We start from the raw sequence: 23,461 nt of genomic DNA, 5'->3' as shown, positions 1-23,461 counted from the left end.
GCAGACAGGAAGTGGGTGGGGCAGGAAGTAGAGAGGGCTGGTGATTACAGCCTGGAAAGGTTCCACCTCCAGACCTGAGGTCAGTCTGCCCTCGTGGGGCACGGCTGCTGTTAATAATCAGAGTTATAAAGGGATGCGGGTCCCACTCCCCTAATATCACTGGGGTGGAGAAGGAACCAGAAACAAGTCCTGGCAGTGCTGTCTCCAGGATGGGTGAGGGAGCAGGCCGACCCCAGGATCTCCCGGGGTCCCAGGGGGCAGTGGGCAGGTGCGGTTAATCCACACTCTCCAGCAAGCAAGTTAGATGCCTCCTCCCCAGCCCTCCCCTGCACACAGTGAGAAGAGCAGACGGGCTGACCACACAGCGACACACACGGGGCAGGAGAGTGGCAGCAGGTGATTAGAAGAGACAGGGGGGGCTCCTCTCTGCCATCCCCACCCCCCATGTCCTCTGGCCCTCTCCCCAGCCTGCCTCTTGCAACTAGGGGTGCTGTGGTATGCCTCTGTCAGAGACAGAAGCAGTCAAAATACTAAGGGTGGGTCACCCACAGGTGGTAGGAGTTAGTGGCTCGAGCCAAGAAGGGACTGGCCGTTCCTTTGGCCCTGGACTGTCCGCTATGATAAGGCCAGAGTCCTGGAAGCAGGACTTAGGGGCTGAGTAGCCAGGGGTTCTGATTTCGGAAGCAAGAAGAGCCAGCCCTTGGAGGCGGCTGAGGCAGGAGCTATAGATATACAGAGGCTTCCGGGGTAGCATCCCTGGTGTCCGGAGACGCTGGGTCCCACTACCAGCAAGCCTCCCCCACCCAGATAACCAGAAGTGGCCAAACTCGGCACAGAGAGAAAGCCACAGAGCGTGGGGGACTGCAGGAGGGCAGCCATGCAGTGCCCAGACTTCCTGGCAAGAGGGACCAGACGTGGCTCCAACAAGTGCCTCCTTCCTCCTGAGAAGGGGCTTCTGGATGGGACGTGGGTGTGGGTAAGTTGTTAACAGCTGTGGGTAACTGGCATGTCAGGGTGAGGTCCTCAGGGCCCCGGACCGTCCCGCCTGCCCCTCGTGCCTGCCCAGCCTTCTTATAATCACCCGCCACTGTTAGTGACCGAGGCCGCGATGCCACACTGTACCCGTTAAATCTCCAACAGGTCCGCTGGAGGAGGGAAGGGGAGGAGAAGAGAAGGGGCAGGATCCAGGGGATGGGGGGAGAGCACAGGGAGAAGAGGGTGGAGGGGTGCAAGGAGAAAAGGAAGAAAAATTAAAAAGAGGAACGTGCCCAGGACACAGCCCATGAGAAATAAAAAGCTCAGGAAAGCAATCGGTGAAAACAAAGCTCCTACCCAGCCCGGGGTGGGCATGGCTGAGTGGCGGAGGAGGCGGCTCACAGGCAGGCTGGGCCTCCCCAGAGAGGCAGAAGGCCCCACCACAGCCCAGTCCAGCGGCAGGAGCAGGGAAGCTGGGCCCCTGGCCAGCCATCTGGGACCCTCGGGAATGCAGATCCCACCCCCTCTCCACCCCTTCCCAGGCCCCTGCTCTCACCTGAACCTGGCTCACCAGGGGGCACTGTCCTGCCAATGTTAGGCAGAAGGTACTCGATGTTTGGCACTGACTGAGGCTCCTTGTCGTCCACAGGGGTCTGCAAACAGAAGGAGGGTCAGCCAGCACAGCCTCAGTTGTCTGACTGCAGACTCAACGGAACGGGGTACCCTGAGGACAGGGCACAGGTCTCCTCCATCAGACCGGGGCTCACCCGTGCAGGGAATGTCTCCTTCATCAGCCAGGCACTCGAGTGCAGGTCCTACATGTCCCCCATTAGACTGTTTTGTGCCTTCCCCCACACCTTGATTGAACCCTAAAGGCCGGAGCTGTGACTCCCCCATCAGACTGGACCTTCCTAAGCCCTCTATCCTCCTCGTAAGATTGGAGGACAGGGTCTGCCTTTGCTACTGGACTAAGTTTCCTTAGGGCAAGGCCTCTTATCTCCCCCTCAGACTGGGGCTCATGAAAGTGAGGACTGTTGTCTCCCATCAGATTGGAGGCTCCGGAGGAGAGGGCTTATGTTCCTTCCATCAGACTGGGATGTCCCAAGGGCAGGGACCTTCCCCTGCTTGAGCCTTGCTGCCCACCCCTCCCACCTGGGACGAGGGCCCACCATCGACCAGACCCCACCCCACGGGCCCTCTGCATCACTCACTCTCTCTCCCTTGTCCTCGTTGTCGCTGAAGAACCAGTCTGACTGCAAAGGAGACAAAAGGAAGTGATGGAATCAGCGTGGGAAGGAGCTGAGGGAAGACAGGGAGACACGGGCTCCCAACCTGCTCAGTTCAGAGGACCCACTCGGGCACCTGATGGAAAAGTCTGGACCCCAGTGTGGAAAGGAAATGCAGCCTGGAGTGGGAGAAGGCCTGAGCACAGATGGATGACCGGCTCAGGGAGAGCTTCTCTTTGCCTGTTTTTCACTAAACACAGTCCCCTGCACATCACCTGAAGAGAGGGGGCAGCAGCGCCATCTAGTGCCAGCCAGGTCCACTGCGGGGACAAGGCCAGCCTCGGTGGCTGTAGCTGCATGTACCCCACACCAGCCTAGGGTCCACACTGACAGCAGGGGTGGAACCCCCCCCGCCCCCCGGAAAAGGCAAGTGCCTAGAGGGAGGTGTTAGGAGGTTCCCTGAGGGGCAGGCAGGCAAGGTTTTCTCATAAATGCCAAACAATAGAAAATAAAGTAATAATCCCACTCAAATATATTTTGTGAAATTTGAGAGTCTTGAAGATAAAACTCTAAAAGTTTTCTGAGGAACAAAAACAGATTGCTTACACGTGAACAAGTATCAGCTTTAACTAGAACTTTCAGCAGCAACAGACACAAGAAGACAGGGAAGTAATATTTTTGATGTGTTTCTGAACTACAAGTGCAGGGATTTTGAACCTAGAACTTTATACCTTGCTAAACTCTCATTTAAATTTGAGTGTGAAATAAAGCTATTCTAAGACATCAGAAAGTTTGCTACATGAAGACTCTCTTAACTGAGTACATGAGCAAGTAAATAAATGAATCCAGGGCTTCCCTGGTGGCGCAGTGGTTGAGACTCTGCCTGCCGATGCACGGGATACGGGTTCGAGCCCTGGTCTGGGAAGATCTCACATGCCCTGGAGCAATTGGGCCCGTGAGCCACAACTACTGAGCCTGCGCGTCTGGAGCCTGCGCTCCACGACGGGGGAGGCCGTGACAGTGAGAGGCCCGCGCACCGCGATGAAGAGTGGCCCCCGCTCTCCACAACTAGAGAAAGCCCTCGCACAGAAACGAAGACCCAACACAGCCAAAAATAAATAAATTAAAAATAACAGTAGGAGTAAAATAGACAATAAAAGTTATTAAAAAAAAAAAGAAAAAGAAAAAAAGAAATGAATCCAGGATGGAACAAGAAGTTCTAAGAAGTAAGGATGGATAATAGCGTAGAAAAGTCAACTGTTATCAAACTAAGCAATGATAATGCACACACACATGTACAAACACAGACAAAGTATACCCATGACAATCTGGAATTCAAATTCAGAGGGAGAAACCAGTGACAGGTGAAAGTACACTAAGGTACTTGGCCTTTAGATGTGGTGGAAGGAAGATGTGGATACTGATAAGCTTTAGAAATTGATAGTAAAAATTTAACATAACTACAGGCTTTTGCAATTGTATCATTCAACGTAAGTATGGGTTTTATAAATTGCGTAAGTTTTATATCAGGAAAATAAAATGAACCCATCCAAAGCAAGGTAGAAAAGACCAAAAAAAGGAAATAAAATGAAAATGTAGTAAACAGAAAATGACATTTAAGATGGCAGAAATAAGCCCTGACAGGGACTTCCCTGGGGGCGCAGTGGTTAAGAATCCGCCTGCCAATGCAGGGGACACGGGTTCGAGCCCTGGTCTGGAAAGAACCCACATGCCTCAGAGCAACTAAGCCCGTGCGCCACAACTACTGAGCCTGCACTCTAGAGCCCGCGAGCCACAACTACTGAGCCCATGCGCCACAACTACTGAAGCCCGTGTGCCTAGAGCCCATGCTCCGCAACAAGAGAAGCCACCACGATGAGAAGTCCGTGCACCACAATGAAGAGTAGCCCCCACTCGACGCAGCTAGAGAAAGCCTGTGTGCGGCAACAAATGCAATGCAGCCAAAAATTAAATAAATAAATAAGTCCTGACAGTACAGAAATTACAAAAAAGTAAAATGAGCTAAGCTCACTAATTGAAAGTTAAAACACACAGAATGTTATATATATTTAAGGATATCCTTATACTTAAAATTAGCATCTAGAAGGTGGATTCAAAATACACACATTGGGGGCTTCCCTGGTGGCGCAGTGGTTGAAGAGTCCGCCTGCCGATGCAGGGGACACGGGTTTGTGCCCCGGTCCGGGAAGATCCCACATGCCGCGGAGCGGCTGGGCCTGTGAGCCATGGCCGCTGAGCCTGCGCGTCCGGAGCCTGTGCTCCGCAACGGGAGAGGCCACAACAGTGAGAGGCCCGCGTACCACAAAACAAAACAAAACAAAACAAAACAAAAAGAAAATACACACATTAACCTATCAGAGTGGTAATTATTGGGGGGTGGGCAGAGTGGGCTTTGGAATGAGGCGGGGAAACAAGGAGACTTGCAAGGTTGATTATGACCTTGGGCCATGTACCTCAATTATTACTCATCATAATCAGGCATATGATTAACTCAAATGAGACAGAGGAGAAACAAGAGACAGAAGAGAAAAGAGAGATAGAGGATGAGGGAGAAATGCAGGATCGGGAGTCAGCTTCGGGCTCAAGTCCACATCAGGTAAATTACCTCTCTATTTACTTATCTTTAAAATGGGCATAATGTATGAGTATCTACTTCTAAAACTGTGGTGAGGATTAAAATAAAATACTGTATGGCTGTTATCTAAAAGACAGGAAATAAATAACAAGTGTTGGCAAGGATGTGGAGAAAAGGGAACCCTCCTACACTGTTGGTGGGAACGTAAACTGGTGCAGCCACTGTGGAAAACAGTATGGAGGGTCCTCAAAAAATTAAAAATAGAGCTACCATATGACCCAGCAAATCCACTTCTGGGTATTTATCCGAAGGAAACAAAAACACTAACTTGAAAACATACATGCGTCCCCATGTTCGTTGCAGCATTATTCACCATAGCCAAGACATGGACGCAACCTAAGTGTCCATCGATGGATGAATGGATAAAGAAAATGTGCATATACTGTATATGTGTGTATACACACACACACACACACACACACACATATACGCAGTAGAATATTATTCAACAATTAAAAAAAGGAAATTGGGCTTCCCTGGTGGTGCAGTGGTTGAGAATCTGCCTGCCAATGCAGGGACACGGGTTTGAGCCCTGGTCTGGGAAGATCCCACATGCCGCGGAGCAACTGAGCCCGTGAGCCACAGCTACTGAGCCTGCACATCTGGAGCCTGTGCTCCGCAACAAGAGAGGCCGCGATAGTGAGAGGCCCGTGCACCGCGATGAAGAGTGGCCCCCACTGGCCGCAACTAGAGAAAGCCCTTGCGCAGAGACGAAGACCCAACACAGCCAAAAATAAATTAATTAATTAATTAAAAAAGAAAAAAAAAGGAAATCTTGCCATTTGCAACAACATGGATGAAACTTGAGGGCATTATGCTAAAGTGAAACAAGACAGAGAGAGACAAACACTGTATGATCTCACTTATATGTGGCATAAGAAACCCCCAAATTATCCAAGTTCATAGATGCAGACAACAGACTGGTGGTTGCCAGAGGTGAGGGGGTGGAGGGTGGTTGAGATGAGTGAAGGCAGTCAAAAGGTACAAACTCCCAGTTATAAAATGAGCAAGTCCTGGGGATGTAATGTACATCATGGCGACGATAGCTAATAACACTGGACTGTATACTTGAAAGTTGCAAAGAGAGTAGATCTTGAAAGTTCTCATCACGAGAAAAAAAAACTTGTCACTGTGTGTGGTAATGGATGTTAACTAGACTTATTGTGATCATTTCACAATCTATACAAATATTGAATCATTATGTTATACACCTGAAGCTAATATAATGTATGTCAATTACATCTCCATTTAAAAAAACAAAAAAGAAATACCATATGTAAACCATTTAGTACAACACATTAATGTATAATAAACGTTAGCTATTATTAATAAAAGGGGCAGTCCCCGGAGACAGGCTGACCAGAGGGAGCCCTAAGAAGCCAGCCTCTAACTCGGGTTTGAGGGAACCTAAAAGTGCTCTGGGAACCTGGAAGTCTACAGGAAGCTTCCGGGTGGCCCATGGTTCTCTGGAAGAATTCATGCTACCTCATGCCACCCTGCTTTTGCCCATGCTGTTCCCTCTGCCTGGAACGTTCGTTCTCCCTTCTCTGCCTGGCTAAATTCTTTGTGTCTTTCAAAAACTCCCTGACTATAGTCCCAGCTCTACCCCCAGGGCTGGGTTGGGTCTTTCCATGGGGCTTCCCTGCACATAGCCCAGAGCATGAAGAAGTGATGTCTTCAGAGCAGGGCCTGAGTTCCATTCATCTCTGTGTTCCCAGCACCTGCATTTGTATCTGGCATGGAATGACGATGCTGGTGGTGGTGGTGGTGATGATGATAGTTAACTTTTTTTTTTTTGGTGGGGGGCGGGTGGCACGCCGTGCAGCTTGTGGGATCTTAGTTCCCCAACCAGGGATCGAACCTGGGCCCCTGGCAGTGAGAGTGTGGAGTCCTAACCACTGGACCGCCAAGGAATTCCAATAACTAACTCTTATATAACACTACCTTCCAGGCACCATTTTAAGTGCCTTACAGATCACAACTCATGCAACCCTCACAATAACATTGTGAGGTAAGTACTATTATTATCTCCACTTTACAGGGGAGGGAATGGAGGCACAAAAAGAATAAGTATTTGCCCAGGGTCCCAGAGCATATAAGGAGCAGAGCCAGGGTTCAACCTCAGGCAGGCTGGCTCCAGAGGCAGTGCCCTGAACCTCTACACCAGTGCTTCTCAACTGGGGCGACTCTGCCCCCCGAGGGGGCATTTGGCAATGTCCAGAGACATTTTCAATTGTCACAAGTGGAGGGATGCTCCTGGTATCTGGCCAAGAGATGCTCCTAAACATGCTATAAGCCACAGGACAGCCCCCAGCAAAGAAGAATGATCTGGCCCCAAAGGTCACTAGCGCCAGGCTGAGAAATCCCAGGGTACACGTGGTAGGAATCACCACGTGTGCCGAGTGAATAAATGAACAAATGCCTTGGCATGGTCTTTGTTTGGGTTCCAACTGACTTAGTAAACATGAGTATGAGCTGGCTGCTGACTTGCTGATGGGCAGCTGAACACCCCGGTTCGCTCATCTCCACTCTGCCATTATCTTGCTGTGTGACCCCGGGCAAGTCACTGCTCCTCTTTATGCCTCAGTTTCCACCCCCTGTACAATGCAAGGTCAGGTCTGCTGCCTTAAGGCCCCTTCCAGCTCTGCTGTCCAAGAGTTCCACAGAAACCAGGAGTCCTAGGCAGGGAGGCCAGGTGATGGTTGCAGCTGAAACTCCCAGCGGGAGGTCATGTCGCCCATGAACTCCAACCGTCCACTCACTGGCCAGGGGCTCAGAGCCAGAGCCAGAGCAGTCTCTGTCACAAGTCCCACCCTGCCTGAGCTCGTGACTACACTGACTCCTGGCTACAGAGCCTCTTTAGGTGGGCGGGCTCAGTGGGCTCAATGTGAATTGAGGGGGTAGCTCATTCCCTCGACAACAGTCCAGGGCTGATTATGTTCTAATGCCAAGGGGGGCAGAGAATGGAGGGCTGCACGATCAGTTAGTTCCCAGGAAGGAATCCCTCAGTGGGAAAGCCCAGACTGGCATAACCTCAACAGCAATTCATTCATTCATTCGTTCATTCATTCAACAGACACTGAGTGTTCGCCATGTGCCCGGCTCTAGGCTCGGCGCTGGGATTACACCTACGAAGGAGACTGATGTGCTCCATATCCCCTGACCCTGCCCAGAGAAGGAGCCGCCGTCGGCTGGGGACTTCCCCCGGGACCCCAAGGGAGGGTAAGTGGACACACTTTGGGCCTTCCTTCTCCCTGAAGACTGCTGTTCCTGACATCCCAGCTGACCACAGGCCTTGGGCTTCCTGGGACTTCACTAGGAGCCAGGGCTTCACTTCTAGCTTCACTAGGAGCCTCTCTTCCCCGCTGCCCCCCCACAAAGCATACACTCATGGGGACCCCAACGGCTCCCTGTTGGTTTGGGGAGCTGAACTTTTCCAAGAGAGATAAGCTTCCCCAGACCAAGGCCACATCAGGATCCCTGACATTGCTCACCAGCCCTGGCCTCCCTGACAGCTCTGGAGTGGGCCTCCGGGCTGATGGTCCCAATGTTAGAGTGCAAACAGGTCTCGACATACCCTCTTACGGCTCAGAGCCCTGACACGTGGTGAAGGAAGGAAACAAGCAGACAAGGCCAGCCAGCATGACCAAAGTCCACCCATGTCCTCACTTGGCTAACTCTGACCAATCTCCCTCACTCCAAAGCCCCCAGGAGTCAGACCTCCCAGTTGGTTGGGGAGTAAAGCACAGGCTTTGGTCAGACAGTCCTGGCTTCAAATCCCGGGGCTGCTACTTATTAGCTGTGTGACCTTGAGCAAATCACTTTGCCTCTCTGAGTCCCCCAGTTTCCTCATCTGTAAAATGGGAGTAACATGACCTGGTTTCCCTTCCCTAAAGTGTCTATGAGGTGGGGGAGGCTGAGGTTTCCCTTCCCTTGACCAGCTGCCAATCTTATTTCTCCTGGCAGGAGGGTTCTGGTTCCATTCTTTGTGGACTAGACCACAGGCCACACCAAGATCTGGAAATGGAAAAATCTATGATTCATAAAAACATCCCTGAGGGCCCCAGAAGGGGGTGGTGCCGCCCTGGGTTTGGCTCTGGAAAACCAAGGTCTCCTGCGCCCTCTGCCGGCCACTCTGGGTTCTCATCCGGTGGTGGATCACAGTAAGAATCCTTAGAAACACCAGGCTCCTGGGGCCTCCAGGCAGCCGTGAGAGGAAAGTGACCAGCCCAAGACACACTGAACGTGCAGCCAGGATCCTGCCCCAGCCCATCATCCGCCCTGCGACATCCGCCTCCCCCTATGCCGGGCATCACCATTTTCTCCCTGAAGTCTCAAGTGGGCCTGCAGGGAGAGCTCTGTCCCTACCTCTGCACCTGTCTGCCCGTTTCTGCCGGGACACCTCTCCTGGGGGCCACCTTAAGGCATCCCTTCTTTCACCCCTTCTGCCCTCCAACCGGCAGCACCTTTCCCTGACCCTCCTCCTCCCTCCGACCCTCACATGCATCTTGGAAGCTCAGGGCCTCCTGATTCTCCTGCTAGGGATGCAATATCCCGGAAAGACAGGGATTCAGGACCCATTTCCGTCTGGCCTTAAAACGCAGCCTACTGCTTCTGAAGGGCATCCACCATCTCAGCAGCATTTTATTGAGCTGCCTTATCCTTCCCTGAGCACATCCACCCAGGCAAGCGGGAGCCAGGTACCCAGGGGGACTTGGGCCAGGGCAGCTGCTTACGTGCTGGATCAGCGTCTCTACAATCTTGTAGCGGTCAGGCATGTGGGTCACCATGTCCGCCATGTTGTCCTCGGACGTCCTCACCAGCGTTGGCCCGAAGACTAGGGCCAGGTTCCGGGGCTCCATCTGGGCAGGGGAGGGAAGCGGATCTGCGTCAACACCCCTGTGAGCTCTGACTTCCAGCCCCCCAGGCCTCCCTCACTCTGGGCCCTCAGGCCCCCAGCCCGACCCCATCCTGAGCTGACCCTGGCTTAGGGGCCGGATGCCTCCTTGCTGGGCATGGAGGTGCCTGGTAAGTAGAGAACAGGCCAGCTTTCAGCCCCACTCAGCCCAGTCCCGGCACTCACGGGCAGTTCCCCACCTGCACATCCACACTATGCTTGCTAGCAGTGGGAGAAGCCAGAGTGAGGACCCACTGGAAGTTCCAAGGTTGTTTTAGGACCGGGAGAAATCCTATACCTCCCCTCATTTCCCCCACCCCTCCACCGCAGAATCAGAAGATATAAGGGGTTTGCTTAGGAAAAGGCAACACAAGGGATCTGAGCTAGATCAGAGGATAGATCTCCATCAGACCCAGGGGTCTGAGGCTCTCAGCCTCTGGAAGACCCTCAGAAATTCAGGAGATGGCTCTCCAGGGAGAAGCACTGGCCAGTATGCAGGGAAGGGGTGGGGACAGAACAACCCTTAAGAAGGAGGGCGTAGCCAGAGGGGCTTGAGATTTTCTAACCTGGAGGAGCTTAGAATATGCTGAGGAGGGACTTCCCTGGTGGCACAGTGGTTAAGAATCCGCCTGCCAGGGCAGGGGACACGGGTTCAAGCCCTGGTCTGGGAAGATCCCACACGCCGTGGAGCAACTAAGCCCGTGCGCCACAACTACTGAGCCCACGTGCCACAACTACTGAAGCCTGCGCGCCTAGAGCCTGTGCTCTGCTACAAGAGAAGCCACTGCAAGGAGAAGCCCACACACCACAACAAAGAGTAGCCCCCGCTCGATGCAACTAGAGAAAGCCCGCGCCCAGCAACAAAGACCCAACACAGCCAAAAATAAATAAATAAATAAATAAATTTATTTTTAAAAAAAAAAAACAGAATATGCTGAGGAGACCCCGGTAGGCTTCCCTCCCCCACACTTCACATCAGGGCCTCCACCCACCTTGTTTTTCTCCGAGTGGTCAGCTATGGTCTTCAGATGGCTCACGAGGAATTTGAGTGTCTCATAGTAATGTCCTGGGAGATCCCGGATCTGGGTGGGAGAAAGAAGGGGCGTGGGACCAGGGTGTGATGACCTCCGCCTCCCCACCACACCCCAAAGGGGCTCCGCTGCCATATCTCAGCGGGTCTGGAATCCACCCTCTAACTGGCCCCCTTGTACAGATGGAGAAACTGAGGCCCTGAGGGGAGAAGGGCTTGCTGAGGTCACAGAGGGAAGTGGTGGCACTGGGCTCGGGCTCCTGGGGCAGTGGCGCTCGCCCCGCCCAGTCTGCCCTTTGCCTAACAGCACCCCTCTCCTCACCAGCTTCCGCAGAGTCTGCATCCGCTCCCTCGAGTCTTCAATGCGATTGGCCTCGATGAAGTCATTGTATTTGTCTAGAACACAAAGAGAACTCTTTAGAGAGGTGGGCCTCCAGGCTGAGGAGGCCCTGCCGGGAGGTCAGTGTTTTGTGCCGAGGCTGTTGCACTTTGAGGGGGACTCTGTGGTCTTGTGTTCATGTCACCAACCCCACCACAGCTGCCCTCAGGTGCACAGCTGACCTGGGACAGCCCAGGTGTGTTCGTTTGGGAAGAAATAAGATCTCAGCTGCCTACTGATCCTGGAAAAGGGGTCCCTGCCCCAGCCTCCAGGACAAGGACACCACAAGGTTGGAAGAGAAAAGAGAAGGTTACCTAGAGAGAGGGAGGGGTCTTTCAGCCTCCAAATACCCCTCCCCCTCTGTGTCAGCGTTCCCCCAGCTCCCTTCAGAAAAAGTCCATGGGAAACTTTAAAAAATGGGATGTGTTAAGTTTATCCTAAAATTCATCTGGAAGAATGATGAGGGAGGATTTGCCCTGTTAGCTACTGAAATATACTAAAAAGATAGCACAGCTAAGGCAGGTGATGAAGGATCAGGACAGATAAAGGCAGCACTTCAAGTCAGTTATCTTGTTGGGAAAATAAATCCATTTCTAGCTCACATAATACACAAATAAATTCAAGTGCATGACAGAGCCAAAAACAAAAGTTATTAAAATATTGGGGAAAACTAAGAAAATGCTTTTATAATCATAAGGCATTCTTAAACATGAGATACAGAATCCATCAACGGTTAACAGCTTGACTATACATAAAATAACTGTTTCCAATTTCCATACTGAAAAGTTAAAAGGCAATGGCAGACCAAGAGCAAATATTTACAAAAACTAATAAAGGGTTAATATCCATAATGTACAAAGAGCTCGTCTCCTACAAATCAATAGGAAAAAAGAGCAAGAACCCAGTAGCAAAACGGGCACATAGTCTGAATGAGCAGCTACAGAGGAAACGGTACAGGCCAATAAACTAATGAAAAGATAGTTAATCTCTTAGTAACGACAGAAATGAAAATGGTAGCAATAGTGAGATGCCGTGTTCTCTCTCCGATCAGCAAAAGTTTAAAATATTAATAACATCCAGTGCCTATGGGGATGTAAGGAAGCAAAATCTCTTACACTGCTACTGGGAGTGTGAACTAGGGCCGCCTCCCCAGAGTACAACTTGACTTTAGCTTTCAAAATGTTTTCCAGGACTTTAACCCAGCAATTCCATGTCTACGAATCCACCTCCGGGACCCTGGTCCAGGTGTGCAGGAACGTAGTCAAGGAAAGTCAGTGTAACACATTTCAAAATAGCAAAAATGCGAAGACAACCTAAATAGCCAGCAGTAGGGGAGTGAGTAGACAAATTACAGTCTATTCAGGCTATGAAAAACTATGTGGTTGATTTAAAAGAAGAATGAGGTAGAGCTCTTTGTACTGACACGAATGAATCTCAAAATTATAAGCCTCCTTCTGTTAAGAACTCAAGCAGTGGTGTGCTGGAGCCGCTCGCTCACATGGGCTCCTGACAAACAGTTGTGTTTGGCTTTCCTGTTGGTGATAGCAAATCGGGAGCTTGAAATCAGCCGTGGTGTGAGTATTTATACCATGGAAACTGGAAAATGCTACACATCACGGCTTTTTTCCCTTGAGAGCCAGATGTGAAACATTTACCAGTGCGCCACTGAACCCGCCCAACTTCAAGCCCTACATAAGCGAGTGTGTCTTTGTCACACGTGTAAGAGGGTCTGGAAGGAAACGCAATGCACTGTTAACAAGCAGCTCAGCAAGGGCTTCCCTGGTGGTGCAGTGGCTGGGAATCCACCTGCCGATGCAGGGGACGTGGGTTCGTGCCCCGGTCCGGGAAGATCCCACATGCCGCAGAGCGGCTGGGCCCGTGAGCCATGGCCACTGAGCCTGTGCGTCTGGAGCCTGTGCTCCGCAACGGGAGAGGCCACAACAGTGAGAGGCCCGCGTCCCACACAAAAAAAATAAATAATAAAAAATAAGCAGCTCAGCAAATGGTCGAGAGCTGGGCTCTGGAGCCAGATGCCTGGGGCTGAACCCTGGCTCTGACACCTACAACCTCTGTGACCTTGGGCAAGTCACTTAACCTCTCTGTGCCGTAGTTTCCTCGTCTATAGAGGGGAAATAATAGTACCTAGCTCATGGAGTTGTAGGGAGTAGTGCCTGGAACATAGTAAATGCTCAGAAAGTGTTAGGATAACCTCTGTGGACAGGGAATGGGAGGATGACAGGGACCCTTGTGTTTACTTGATTCGCATCTGTACTACCTAAGTTTTTTACAAATATGTGTTTCTTTTGTATTAAAACAAAAACCCCCAAAGTAAAACCAACACACCCAATTTAAAAAGTGGTCAGGATGCAGCACAGACAGGTATTCCCTCTTCCTCCCATCCCCCACTTCCACCCCCTACTCACCATCGGTGAAAAGAGGCTCAGGTAGCTTTCGGAAGAAGGACTTGAGCAGGCTGCTGATCACGTTGAGGTCTTGCCAGCGCTGGGGAGGGGGCAATGACATCAGGCCACAGGTAGGGCCCTGCCCAGGTGCCCAAACCTCCACGCCCCCAGGTTCAGAGCCAGCCAGGCCCCGCCCAGGTGCCCACACCTCCATGCTGGTCCAGCCCTAGAGCCCAGTCCGGCCCGGCTCAGGCCCTCCCTGGGATCCACTCATAGCCAGCTCTCCCCAGACTGACCAGGACTGTCTGGGCTAAGAAGACTCATCACAGTAGAACAGAGTCCCCAGCTAGGTCCTAGCCCCTCTACCACCTGGCCCCAGCACCCCCCTGCTCCAGCCAGCCCAGTGGGCTCGGACATTTGTCCACGCAGAGGAAGGAGCAGGTCCCTTCCCTGGTGCAGGCACTGTAGGGGACAGAGGTGAGCAAAACCCATACCCGCACAAGCCTGCCCACTGGACCTCCATTAGGCCTGCTGGTGCCAACTCCTGCTTCCCAGCGCCCCCCACTTAGGGGAGTCATCCTCGGACCCCTCTCCTCATCCATGACACAACTCACGTTCGTGCCTGGTGGCTTCCTGTCTCAGGTCCTTTGCACTGGCTGGTTCCCTCTACTAGAACTCGCCTCCCCTGCCCTTCACATGACTGGCTCCTCCCGAATCTAAACGTCTTCGGAGAGGCCTCCCCTGACCCGACCATCGCAGCACAGCCGCCATCACCACTGCCTGCCATCTGTAGCACAGCCCTGACTTTTTTTCCTTCTGTGGCACTTACCGCAGTTGATCATTACTGTATGCATTAGTTTCCTTGTTCCTGCCTGTTTCCCTGGCGGATCTGTAAGCCACATGAGGGGCAGGGATCCTGTTTTATTCCCACCGCGTTCCTATCACCTAGCCATCCGTATTAGCCTGGCACTTAAATGGTCTAAATCATGAATTCTCAACCAGGGCGACTCAGCCCCCAGGGACGTTTAGCAGTCTGTGGAACCGTTTGGTTTTCATAGGCGGGGGGGGTGCCACTGGCATCTAGTGGACAGAGGCCAGGGATACTTCTAAACTTCCTCCAGTGAACAGGATAACCTCCCACAGAAAAGAATTATTTTGCCCAAAGGGTCAAGGTTGAGAAACTCTGATCTAAATAAATGGTTGTTGAATACAAGAATGAATAAAGAATGGCCGGCTCAGTGTCTCTCCTGTCCACCAGGGGGCACCATCAGCCCGCAGAAAGTCAAGGATAACTAGCTTGAAAGGAACTGCTCAGAATAACTCATGTCCAGAAAGCAACAGAATACTCCCAACAAAGACACACAACTCAACAATATACACACTCAGGGCTTCCCTGGTGGCGGAGTGGTTGAGAGTCCGCCTGCCGATGCAGGGGACACAGGTCCGTGCCCCGGTCCGGGAAGATCCCACATGCCGCGGAGCGGCTGGGACGGTGAGCCATGGCCGCTGGGCCTGCGCATCCGGAGCCTGTGCTCCGCAACGGGAGAGGCCACAGCGGTGAGAGGCCCGCGTACCGCAAAAAAAAAAAAAAAAAACACACACAACAATATACACACTCATTACCATGGGTCCACAGCTTAATGCCAAACCATCCACAGGCTCAATGGGAACGCTTAACTTCTAGCACTCCCCATGACAAATGACACAAACTGATGTCTGAGACAAAATCACACGCCCAACACACATGGCATGGCCCCATCCTGGTCCCTCTTCTCCCTGGATGAGGCCCAGCTAATGTGCACACCCAGTGTGGGCTCCGGCCCACCTCCCTCCACTGCCTCCTGGCCCTGATGTGTAGGCTCTTCTCATCTCCCAGCTGCCAAACCCAAGGCCTTGCCCTGTCCTTCTTTTTTTCTTTCCCCCCATTGGAGAAAAATTTATCAAGGCTAAAGACTGGAAACAACTGAAATGCTTAACTACTAAAGAATACGTAAATTATGTGTGGAATATCTGTATCATGAAATAAAAAGAGCAATAAAAAATATATGAACTCTAGATTTTTCAACAAAAGATGAATTTCACAAACAAATTATGGATGGTGATAATGCCATTTTTGTTGTTTTGTTGTTGTTACTTACTCCACCTTTATTGAGGTATAATTAACAGATAAAAATTGTATATATTTAAGATATACAATGTGATTGAGTTGACAAATCTATACCCTGTGTAATGACTCACACAATCAAGCTGATTAAAACACTTATCACCTCACATAGTTACCTTTTATTTTGTGGTGGGAATACTTAAGGTTTAATAGTTTAACAAATTTCAGGTATACAATATTTAATTATAGTCACCATGCTGTACATTAGATCCCAGAATTGCCCTGTCCCTCTTGACCCCTCCTATGCCTAAGCAACTGCCCCCCCATCCCCAGCCTCACCTGAGCTGCCCTCTCTTTCTGTCCCACTCAGAGCCTGGCCCTTGCAGTCCCCCATGCCCACCCTCTCCCCAGATGGCAGCTCCCTCTGTCTTCTCACCTCTGTGCCCCAGCGTGACCCCACGCCCACTCCCCAATTCACCCTCGGTCTAGTGCCTGATTACGCATCACCCCCATGTGGGTGACTTACCACCACTCCAAGTCCAATGCGGTCCCTACCTGACACATCCTCTCCTGCCCTGCTCCCCGGGTCTGCCAGGGACAGATTCCACCAGCCTGCAGCTCAAACTTCTGGCTCTTTCCTACCCCTCCTTCCTCCTTCTCATGCAGCCAACTCCTAGAGCTGCTCCCATCCTCCTTACCCCTGCCCCCTGGGACCACCAAGACCTCCTGACCCCTCCCACAATATCAGTAATTTCTTCCCTAGATGCCCTGCTCTGGGCCTCCCTTGTTCATATCCATTAGGCATAAGCTAAAGCACTATTTTCTCAAACCCTACTCTCATTTGTGCCTCTCCAGCTGAGGAACCATCAAAGGCTCCCTATTGTCCATTGGCTCAAGGTGAAAAGGCTTTAGTGAAGCCATCAAAAGCCCTCTGTCCCCTGCCCTGGGCCTCACCCTCTCCATTGCCAAGCCCAGGAGGTGGGTCCATTCTCTGTCCTGACACTCAGAACCTTCTCTGGGATTTTGGAAAATGCCATCACCCGCTGCCTGGACTGCCTTCCTATTCACCTGCCCCTTCCTATTCATCCTTCAAAGATTCAAACACCTGCTCCAGTCCCCAGCATCCTCTCCTTCCTCATCAAACAATCTGGTCCTTGATGAGAACCAGCTTTTTCTCTTGTCCACTATTTCACACGTACTCATCTTGGTCTCCCTAGCTCCTTCCCAAGGACAGAAAGACTATCTTACATTTTCACATACAGCTTCAGAGTACTGCTGACTCATGGGACTTCACTGTCCAGATCCATGGTTTTCCAAAACATCTTTTCCAGCAGAGCGCTTTTTGTCAAGTGAAATGATATATGAAAACCCGATATGAAAAAAACCAACATAAAAAAGCAGACAGAGCAAAGCAGGTTACTCTAGTTCAAGTAAGGATGGGGGGTCCTGGCCTCCCACAGCACCTCTGGGGAACCTTAGGGTTCTGGGAAACACTGGCCCTGCTGCAAACTCTTTTTTTGTTGTTGAAATATTTATTTGGATATTTTCCCCAGTTTTACTGAGATATAACTGACATATAACCTGCTGCGAACTCTTTTTTTGGCTTAAACAACAGAAATTTCTTTTCTCACAACTCTAGAGGCTGGGAAATCTAAGAACAAGGTGCTGGCCCATTCAGTTTTTGATGAGGGCTCCCTTCCTGGTTTGCAGGCAGTCACCTTCTTGCTGTGTCCTTACAAGATGGAGCAGGTGAGGCAGGGAGCTCTCTGGTGTCTCCTTTCACAAGGACACTAATCCTATCGTACCAGGGCCCTGACTTTATGACTTCATTTAACCTTAATTACCTCCTAATCGGCCCTATCTCCAAATACACTCATCTTGGGAGTTAGGGCTTCAACGTATAAATTTTGGGAGGACACGATTCAGTTCACAGCACAAGAGAAAGAGGAGATGATTGCTAGAGCAGAATTCTGGAGGAATCCAGAATTCTCCAAAAGAGGATTGTGAACACTGTTTAGAGATATTAACATTTCTCTCTATAGCAGAAATGACGAGTTGTAGTGAAAGTACGGAAACATTTGGCTGCCAGCCAGCATCACCTGCCAGCCTCTGTCTCCGGGCTCTCAGGCCATGGCTGCAGCTGGGGTGATGCCCTTCCCCACGGCTGGCCTGCAAAGTCAAGTTGCATCTTGCCCACCTTGGGGCCCTGACCCAGTGCCAGGCACACCACAGGGTACAATGAACACAACAGACACCACCACATTGGCCCCCCTTCCATAGACCGACGCCCCTCAGTCGCTCTCACCTCATCTTGCAGGTTGATGTCCCCGGGGCCACGGTTGAGCTGCTCCTGCAGGCTGGACACCACTGCATTGTTGCCTGGCACCCGGTAAATGCCCGTGGACTCCAGCCCCCGTGCCTCCACAATGCGACAGCATGCAGCCACGATCAGGGGGACACGCTGGGGACACAGCAGGGCAGGGGTGTTAGGAAGAGTAAGAACAGCATTCTCTGGGAGAAAATACTTGCAAATGATATGACCGACTAATAAGGGATTAATAGCCAACATACATAAACAGCTCATACAACTCAACATCAAAAATACAAACGAGGGCTTCCCTGGTGGCGCAGTGGTTGGCAGTCCGCCTGCCGATGCAGGGAGCGCGGGTTCGTGCCCCGGTCAGGGAGGATCCCGCGTGCCGCGGATTGGCTGGGCCCGTGGGCCACGGCCGCTGAGCCTGCGCGTCCGGAGCCTGTGCTCCGCAACGGGAATACAAACGACCGGGGAACTCCCTGGCGGTCCAGTGGTTAGGACTCTGCACTTCCACTGCTGGGGGCCCAGGTTCGATCCCTGGTCAGGGAACTAAGATCCCACAAGCCACGAGACACGGCCAAAAAAACAAACAACAACAACAACAACAAAAAACAAAGACCCGATTAAAAAAATGGGCAGAAGAACTGAATAGACATTTTTCCAAAGGGGAAATGCAGATGGCCAAGAGGCACATGAAAAGATGCTCAACATCGCCAGTCATCAGGGAAATGCAAATCAAAACCACGTGAGATATCAGTCCACACCTGTCAGAATGGCTGTCATCAAAAAGGCCACAAATAACAAATGTTGGCAAGGATGTGGAGAAAAGGGAACCCTCGTACACTGTTGGTGGGAATGTAAATTGGTGCAGCCACTGTGGAAAACAGTATGGAGGTTTCTCAAAAAAACTAAAAATAGAACTACCATATGACCCAGCAATTCCACTCCTCGGTATATATTCAAAAAAAACAAAAACACTAATTCGAAAAGATACATGCACCCCAGTGTTCACAGCAATATTATTTACAATTGCCAAGATATGGAAGCAAACTAAATGTCCATCAAAGATGAATGGATAAAGGAGATGTGATGTATATAGATATCTATATATAGATATCCATACATATACACAACGGAATACTACTCAGTCATAAAAAAGAATGAAATTTTGCCATTTGCAGCAACATGGATGGACTTGGAGGGCATTATGCTACATGAAATAAGTCAGAGAGAAAAAGACAAATACCGTATGATATCATTTACATGTGGAATCTAAAAAATAAAACAAACTAGTGAATATAACAAAAAAGCAGACTCACAGATATAGAGAACAAACTAGTGGTTATCAGTGGGGAGAGGAAAGAGGGGAGAGGAAGTATAGGGCTAGGGAATTAAGAGGTACAAACTATTAGGTAGAAAATAAGCTACAAGGATATACTGTACAACACAGGGAATATAGCCAATATTTTATAATAACTATAAATGGAGTATAACCTTTAAAAACTGTGAATCACTACATTGTACACCTGTAACTTATATAATATTGTACAGCAACTACACTTCAATGAAAGAAAAAAAGAACGGCATTCTCCACCAGTGGGCCAGAGGTAGGGAGGATAAGACAGGGGCAGTGCAAGGCCAGAGCCCCAGTGGTTCTGGTGGTTACTAAGGCTCTCACTGTCTCCGGTCTGGGAGCAGAAATCGCACCAAAGCCTCGTCATGGGGCTTCCCTGGTGGCGCAGTGGTTGAGAGTCCGCCTGCCGATGCAGGGGACACGGGTTCGTGCCCCGGTCTGGGAAGATCCCACATGCCGCTGAGCGGCTGGGCCCGTGAGCCATGGCTGCTGGGCCTGCGTGTCTGGAGCCTGTGCTCCGCAGCGGGAGAGGCCACAGCAGTGAGGGCCCACATACCGCTAAAAAAAAAAAAAAAAAAAAAAAAAAAAAGCCTTGCCATGACCTGAGAAGGAACACCAGCTGGGAGCCAGGGACTCTGGGCTCTGTCTCAACTCTGCTGTTCCCTCACAGGGCTGCTTCCCCAGCTGTGTCTGTAAGACGTGGTGGAGAGCTGGTTCCAAAGTCCCTTGCAGGTCTGACCCTCTGTGCCTCGGTCTCCCCACTTCCCTGCTGGCTCTGGAGCACGGCGGGAACCCACCTGGTTCTCTGTGGCTGGCTGGCACTCCTCCAGTCGGACCCCAAATGCCCTGGGGGCTGCCTTCTTGTTCTTCTTGATGATGTTGATGCCCCAGGGGGTTTTAGGGGTGGAGACGCTGTCATCTGGGGTTGGGGAAGGCAGAGGGAGGCAGGGTGAGCTGGAGGCCCGGGGAGGGGCAGCCAGCCCACTAGGTCACACACACTCACACGCCACATTCACACACTGGACGTATGGGGACTCCGTCAGAGAAGCAACCGGGATGCTGAGGGCTGATGGCAAATTATAATATCCCAGCAGAGAAGGCCAAAGAGATGAGGATGTCCACCCTGGAGGAGAGAGGCCTCAGAGTAACATAAGGACTTCTGTATGGCTAAAACAACAAGGTGGGAGCCATAGATTTTGGTACAACCGAAGGAAGAACTTTCTTTTTTTTTGTTTGTTTTTTGTTTGTTTGTTTGGTTTTTGGAAGAACTTTCTAATGGCCAAAAGTGTGTGAAGATGGAAAAGGCTAACCGCAGAGGGGATGAGTCTCCTGCTCCTGAAAGGACACAAGTAAGCAGAGACTGGAGGACCACACAGCTGGGATCTCATGGAGGGAAATCAGGCTCCGGGCCCTTCCAGCCCTGAGACCCTGAGGGCCCCCGGACCCTCACAGGCATGCACACATGGGCAGACACACGAGGATAACCGTGGCACACACCTACAGGCACACAGACCGCCTGACACACACACACACAGGCCCTCCGCTCCCATGCAGACCCACAGGCTGACCCCCCCGCCTCCCCACGCATGGGTGCACACCACCCCCTTAGCAGCCACCTTCCTACCCTTGCTCCCTGCAGGCTGGTCCTGAGTCCTGAGGCCACGTGCCGTACTCTGTTTGAGGAACTCAGACTTGAGGCCCCCCAGGCCACGAGAGCCTTTGGGGGAGGAATCAGCTTTGGGCCCAGAGCTATGGCTGTGTGGGAAGAGGGGAGAGGTCTTCACTGAGGTGACCCAGCATACCACCTGCCCTGGCCTCCCACCTCTTCGGACCTCCCCTCCATCCCCTCCATGCCCTTCTGGGGACTGGAGGGCCTCAATACCCCTGCCACCCTCCCTGCCCCCAGCAGAGGACAATTCAGGGGCCACCCTCAGGTCTGAAGGTGGGCCAGGAGGACGACCTCTGCCCAGGGTGTCTCCCACCCCATGGCCAGGACTGCTCCATGAGGGCCGGGCCTCACCTCACTTTGCGATAATCATTAAGCTTCTTGCTGATCAGAGCTTGGTTGGCACAGCCGGGGTCCTGGAGGAGGCGGAAGAGAAAGCAGACCCCATCAGTGCCCATGGCCAGCCCACCCAGGGCTTCTCCGTGGCCCCTGCCTCGGCCTCGCCTCCCCTCTCCTCCACCTGCCAGCTGAAGGGTACAGACCCTGGAGCGAGAAAGACCAGGGCTGGACTCCCGAGCACCCCCTCACCAGCTATGTGACCTTGGGTAATCCACTTAGCCTCTCTGAGCCTCCGTCTCCTCAGCAGTAACAGGGGGAGACAACATGGCAACCTCAGGGTTAGGGTGCGGAATTATGCACGTAGCACTCATCATAGTCCTGGAAAGGCACAGATGAGGTGCCCCATGAGGGGCAGCTATTGCAATAATGAAGGTGACTTGGGACCCTCAGATAGTGCCTGTCGGGGACAGCCCAGCCAGTCCCCCCAGAAAAGGGCCCCACATTTCGGGTGCTTTCCTCCTTGCAGTGAGGAACGACAATGTCCTGGGGAGGCAGAGCCTGGTTCGGTGAGATGGTGTCCTCAGCGTGCACTAGCACCCCTCTACCCGTGGCCAGAGCAGTTGCACGTCTGGACCAGGGCCCAAGCCACACCATCCTCTTGGCAGAGACCAGCCGCCAAGCCCAGGACCCCCACATAACTCTGTGCAGGTGTGCAGAGGCGCCTGGCTGGGGGGGTGGGCCGAGGCAGAAAGCCCAGCCCAGGCTCCTAGTGTGCAGCTGCAGCTGCCCAGGAGAGGGCGTCATTTAAAAATGCTCCTGGAGTCCCTGCCAAAGCCCTTGGCTCAGCCCCTGCTGCCTGCTGCCAAAGGCCAATCCTCTTGGCCTCCTCCCAAGGTCAATGTGTTTGTGCCCCTGCAGACAGGCCAGCCCTGTCAGAGGGGCCAGCCATAGTTTTGGCCCAGGGGCACCCCTTTCTGTAATAATTCCATAGGAGACCCCCGCCTCCCAAACCTCCAGCAAGAGGCTGAGGTTGGCCGGGAGCTGACCTCTCTGTGCCAGATCCTGCCCAGGGCAGTCATAACGATGATGATAATAACAATTACTGTCATTCCTACAGCTATTATTGTTCCTGCCAGTCATGGAACACTAAAGACGCCAGGTCCTCTGTGAGCCACTGCCCCAAGCATCACCTCTTCCCACCAAACCCTTGGAGGGCACAGCTGCAAGGTGTACTCCTGTCAGCCCATTTTATGCAGGAGGGGACTGAGGCTCAGAGCGGTGAAGGGAGGATCCCGGCAGGTGAGAGGCGCCCGGGGCCTGCCCTGCCCTCCCTGGCCCGGCTGGGGCCGGGCTGGGCCCTCACCTCGCCCTCGGCCCTGCTGTTCTCTCGGATCGCTCTGATCCAGCCCAGCATGTCATCCCGGTCCTCAGCCTGAAAGAGATATTCACAGAAGTCAGCGGTGGTCAGCCGGAACACGTGCCTCCTCTTGGTCTCGCTGTAGGAGATGTCCACCAGGCAGGAGCCGATGCAGACGGGCGCCGCCTCGTCCTCACCTGCGACGGCCGCCGCCGCCCCCGCCGCCGCCGGCCCGGGCTCCCGCCGCTCCTTGCTCAGCGAGAGCGAGCGCGCCCGCAGCGCGGCGTACACCCGCTTCCACTGGCGCAGGCCGCCGCCCGCTTTCTGCAGGGAGACACGGGGAGAGGGGGAGGGGGGGGAGGGGATGAGAGGCCAGGCCTGCCCTCCTCCCCGCCCCCAGAGCCCAAGGGGGCCCTAGGCGCTGCAGACAGTGGACGGCAGTGGGGACCCCACCCCACTGGCCGCCGGGAGCCCCCTGCTCCACTCCCGCCGGCACCTGGGGCAGCCTCCTGCCCACAGTCCCCCAAGTCTCGCAGCCCCTCACCGGCCTGGACACCCGTACCCATCGTTCTCAGTCCCCGCAGAGGGTCCCCAACCTTTTTTTTTTTTTTTAACATCTTTATTGGAGTATAATTGCTTTACAATGGTGTGTTAGTTTCTGCTTTACAACAAAATGAATCAGTTATACGTATACATATGTTCCCACATCTCTTCCCTCTTGCGTCTCCCTCCCTCCCACCCTCCCTATCCCACCCCTCTAGG

The 23,461-nt window shown here is 52.3% G+C and overlaps 1 protein-coding gene across 3 annotated transcripts in view; it reads right to left on the bottom strand.

The window, feature by feature from the left end:
• The window catches only part of ARHGAP23 (Rho GTPase activating protein 23), a 77,025-nt gene that overhangs the window by 7,632 nt on the left and 45,932 nt on the right, over positions 1 to 23,461 (bottom strand). For all 3 annotated transcript variants that reach the window (XM_024130044.3, XM_055089880.1, XM_055089881.1), the window contains 11 exons: positions 22,706 to 23,023; positions 21,358 to 21,419; positions 20,962 to 21,092; positions 20,135 to 20,256; positions 17,975 to 18,130; positions 13,587 to 13,665; positions 11,107 to 11,180; positions 10,747 to 10,836; positions 9,594 to 9,719; positions 2,187 to 2,228; positions 1,532 to 1,628 (listed from right to left, as the gene is read on the bottom strand). In XM_024130044.3, coding sequence (XP_023985812.1) covers positions 1,532 to 1,628; positions 2,187 to 2,228; positions 9,594 to 9,719; positions 10,747 to 10,836; positions 11,107 to 11,180; positions 13,587 to 13,665; positions 17,975 to 18,130; positions 20,135 to 20,256; positions 20,962 to 21,092; positions 21,358 to 21,419; positions 22,706 to 23,023 — 1,297 coding nt within the window. The remainder of the gene's footprint in view (positions 1 to 1,531; positions 1,629 to 2,186; positions 2,229 to 9,593; positions 9,720 to 10,746; positions 10,837 to 11,106; positions 11,181 to 13,586; positions 13,666 to 17,974; positions 18,131 to 20,134; positions 20,257 to 20,961; positions 21,093 to 21,357; positions 21,420 to 22,705; positions 23,024 to 23,461) is intronic.

The sequence above is a fragment of the Physeter macrocephalus genome, chromosome 14 (assembly GCF_002837175.3).
Source record: "Physeter macrocephalus isolate SW-GA chromosome 14, ASM283717v5, whole genome shotgun sequence".
NCBI lineage: Eukaryota > Metazoa > Chordata > Mammalia > Artiodactyla > Physeteridae > Physeter > Physeter macrocephalus.
Note: the sequence above shows the minus strand (reverse complement) of the source record. Positions and strands in the feature narration are given on the sequence as shown.